Consider the following 3,816-nt stretch of genomic DNA (forward strand, 5'->3'; position numbering starts at 1 on the left):
CACACACACACACACACACACACACGGTGTAAATGAAAAGTCTCGTCTTCAGTTCATGGTGTCAGAGGGTTGGGTGGGGGGGGCTCAGGACCCCTCCTGCAGTCTGCTGAAGGCAGTCTGTGGCGGCTGCACAGCGAGGGTCTGACCCTGAACGCGTCACGACCCCAGCCGTCCAACACACTCAGTTTGTTTTCACTTTTTAAGTGATACTTGAATCAAAAGTAAAAAGAAATCCAAAAAGGACCCCTCGTCTGGGGGGGGGAGGAGGGGGTTTTCTGCCTTTTTTATTTCTTTCTTTTCTCTCTCGTGTGTTCTTTTGTAATGGCACTAAAAAAAGTCAGCTTGGAGACATCTGACAGCTGTCATCAGTGGCTGAGACGTCAGTTCAGTGCTTTCTGCGGACAATCCTGTCTCCCAGATGATCCACACTGGCTCAGCCTCTGAGGCTGGGAGGGGGGCGGGGCCTACAGCATGTCATCGTGGTCGTCGTCGTAATCTCTGTGGTGGTCAAAATCTGGACTGTGATTGGCCGTCGTGACCAAAGAGAGGGGCCCGTCGTGGTCCTCGGGGTCCAGTGGTTCCTCCTTAACGCTGATGTGATGCCTGGAGACAAAAACATAAATAAATAAAATAAAGACCTGACTAGTTCCTGAACTTTTCTGACGATGGGTTCGAAGGTTTGAGAGAGGCAGAGGCACAGAGCGATACGTGTGCTGGTTCTGTTTTAAAAAGGAAGAGGAACAAAAACAAACGTCTGGCTGGGTTCAGATGGTAAGAGCGAACCTTGCTGGTCCCGATGATAATTTCAGCTTTCTTTTGAGGTATTCCAATCCTGAAAAAGCTGCGGGCTTTGTTTTTTTTATTTTCATGGCAACTGACAACAGGGTATTCACTTAGAATTGATAAATGAGGAAGATTAACAACGTGAGATGAGGAGAGGAGCGCATGGACTCTGCTGTTGTCAGCCTCCTGGTGGCGGAGGATCAGCGGCGCACTGTGTGTTCCCCTTCCTGCTCGTTAACATGCACAACCTGCGAGGCGGGTCTCCAGAGGACGACCCCGAGCCGGCTTCTATCATTAATCAACTTCAAGCAAACACAGCAACCAGACACCCGGCATGCAGGCTTTAAACTCCAGAATTAATGCATATTTTCAAGCAAGTGTCAATAAAGGCAGAAAAGAGCTGGCAGCCGAGGCGCGAGAGGAGAGGCGGCGGCGCACTCGGCACAACACCGCGATAAGAAACAGAGCCCTTATGAGAATAATAACGCTGTCACTTGTAAACAAGGCAAAAACATGAACCGCCCTCCTCCTCCTCCTCCTCCTCCTCCACTCACAGCCTGGGCAAAAGAGACACTGAAGAGATGAGATCTGCCAAATTTCTCATTACAGAAACAGAGCAGGAATAAAGCAGCGAGGAAGAGCAGGCCTGGCGGAGGTAGTGGGGGKGTCTGAGCAGCTGCAGGGGGCTGGCTGCTCTAACCTGCGGTGCCAGGCTGCTGTGGTGGAGGCAGAGTGGTGTCAGGAAGAGGCACCGGGCTCATTTACTACAACAACAAGGGACAACTGGCACTTTCTTCCTCACAAAAGCCCACATTTGATTTTCCTCCACACTGGGATGTCTTGTGCAATTTGTAGCTATTGTGATGGAGGCACTCATATGCAAATGAGCTGACATATTTAGGTGTAAATTATGAAAAAAGGAGGGGAAAAGTAAAGTCAGCTTTTCCATCATTTTCACATCAAAGTAACTCCACAAGTGCCGTAGCCTGAGGTCTGACTCTGTGGCTGCAGGGCAGACATGAAATTGTTATTATTATGCTATTGAACAGCATGCTGATTTTACACTTTGCTGATAATTAGGCTTCTCTGGATTTTTTTTTTCATCTGGTTGTTTAAGGAAAGTGCTCTGGTTTTCATACTGAGGAAAGYGTGTGTTCTGTCAGCAGCACACCGGCACATGTGGAAAACACATGGTGCTATCTGAGCATCGTATTTTCTGAGCGTTGCACCGTTGGTTGCATCAGATGATCTCTAAGCGTCGGGCTTTAAATATACTTTGTTAATGCGGGGATGATGTTCTTTAAAAGCAAAAGAAAACAGACTGAACTCATTTTGTTCTTGCACAAAGCTTATWGACATCATCAGGGAGCAGAAAGTGTTAGCTGGATCAGCCTAAAGATAGCAGCAGAGGGAGAAGCAGGCTGCCTTCAGGCCAGCACACCCATCCTGTCTCTGCCCTTCCTGTTCCACAGCCTCGCTCAGAGCTGTGGAACAGGGATGAGAGATGGCACTTCGCTCGATTTGGCCAGAAGCTGAGTGCGACACCTTTCTCTCTCACTTTTCTCTTTTTGTAAGCAGAATTTACCCCAAAGCATACATTTCTGAAGGCCATCCTGTAGTCTAACAGCGCTGCTCATCGGGCCCCACATCTGGAAGCGATGCAGCGTGTGCGGTATTATTTTAGGCTTCAAACAACTTAGCAGACACTCCTMTACAACAAGTGAACGGGGGAGCTGTGGTTTCCAGGCCCACCGCAACTTTCCTACAAGACAATCTTGGATGATGTTCTCCAGACTAATTATGCTTTTGTGTTGTTGTTCTTTCTGAGGCTCAGAGGCGTTTCTGAATGTGTTGCGACTCATGTTGCAGTGYGTCGGAGCCAGAGGCTCTGTCACTCTGCGTTCAGAGTTTTTCTAAATATTTTAACAAACTGGAATGCTGATTATGGTGGGGCTCTGACAACCAGTCAGACACATAAAGCAGAGTTCATAAACTGGCTGTTAAAACAACACAGGGGCTCCTGTCTTCTCTTCCTGGCTGGACTGGTTCTGGAGGCTTTGAGAAGGTGGAGTTTCCTTTCCTACAGGGAGGCCTGCAGCACTGACCATGACCCGACACCACTCCAATTTCATCACTCTGTCTTGTTTATTGTTCCTCTGACAAGATTTCTGTCTGATCTAATGCCACACATCAGACAATGAAATGTTCTTTTCATCTGCAGCAAACTTTCTTTTCTTTTCTTTAAAATCTATTTTGCGGTGAAAGAAAACCACTCACATAGCTGACAGGGGCGAGCGTCCCGGGCTGCTGTCACTCCCGTTGCTGTTTCCATGGTCCATCGCTCCATTTATCTCCTCGCGGATGGCGTTGGCCAGGGAGTTGAGTGTGGGACTTCCAATGGAAGCAGTAGTGTATAGAGGTATGTTGTTTTCTGCCATTGAAGCCTGAAAAGCAAAGCCCGAGGCATTAAATGTGAAGAAAGCTGTCGGCGTTTTCTCGGCTGCCCGTCACTCTGCTCAAAGCAGAACATCAAGCCCCCAAAAACAGAGCTCATGTGACCGGGCGTAGGAGACGCAGAGAAAGACTTTTTTAAAATGTCTTTYAAAGTTGGGATGATGAAGTCAGTTCTTATTTTTACCTGGAAGGCAGCAGAGAGAGCTGGACCATAGCCCAGGCTAGTCTGAATGTTCTTCACGAGGGCCGGACTTCTGCAAACAGAACAATTAAGTTACAACCGCAGACTCGTGTCTCACCTAGCATGCATTCCTCACATACAGGATCCGATTTCATAAAAAGAAATCAATGCACTTTGAACTAAACAAATTTACGGGTGTAGTAATGTGGATATTAAGGCTATAGTTCTAAGATGTTCTATCACTCTACGATACCACACAACTGTTTTCAACGCTTTGCATTTCATGGGAAGGAAGAACAGGGTGATGGAGGCAGATGAGAGCGTGATGGATGATGAGCTTAACACAAAAAGCCTGATAGCAGCAGTGGGAAGGAGGAAGGGCAGCGGGGGTGGGGGGG

General features: G+C 47.9%; 1 protein-coding gene across 5 annotated transcripts in view; it reads right to left on the reverse strand.

Moving 5' to 3' along the window:
- Nucleotides 1–7: 7 nt before the first annotated feature.
- Nucleotides 8–3,816, reverse strand: part of foxp1b (forkhead box P1b) — a 230,273-nt gene continuing 226,464 nt past the window's right edge. For 4 of the 5 annotated variants that reach the window (XM_014009467.1, XM_014009470.1, XM_014009468.1 and 1 more), the window contains 3 exons: nt 3,422–3,491; nt 3,061–3,227; nt 465–603 (listed from right to left, as the gene is read on the reverse strand). In XM_014009467.1, the coding sequence (XP_013864921.1) occupies nt 465–603; nt 3,061–3,227; nt 3,422–3,491 (376 nt within the window). Of the gene's footprint in view, nt 604–3,060; nt 3,228–3,421; nt 3,492–3,816 lie in introns of all 5 variants that reach the window. The other variant, XM_014009469.1, reaches the window with a different exon arrangement.

This window comes from Austrofundulus limnaeus, unplaced genomic scaffold, assembly GCF_001266775.1.
Source record: "Austrofundulus limnaeus strain Quisiro unplaced genomic scaffold, Austrofundulus_limnaeus-1.0 Scaffold58, whole genome shotgun sequence".
Classification (NCBI taxonomy): domain Eukaryota; kingdom Metazoa; phylum Chordata; class Actinopteri; order Cyprinodontiformes; family Rivulidae; genus Austrofundulus; species Austrofundulus limnaeus.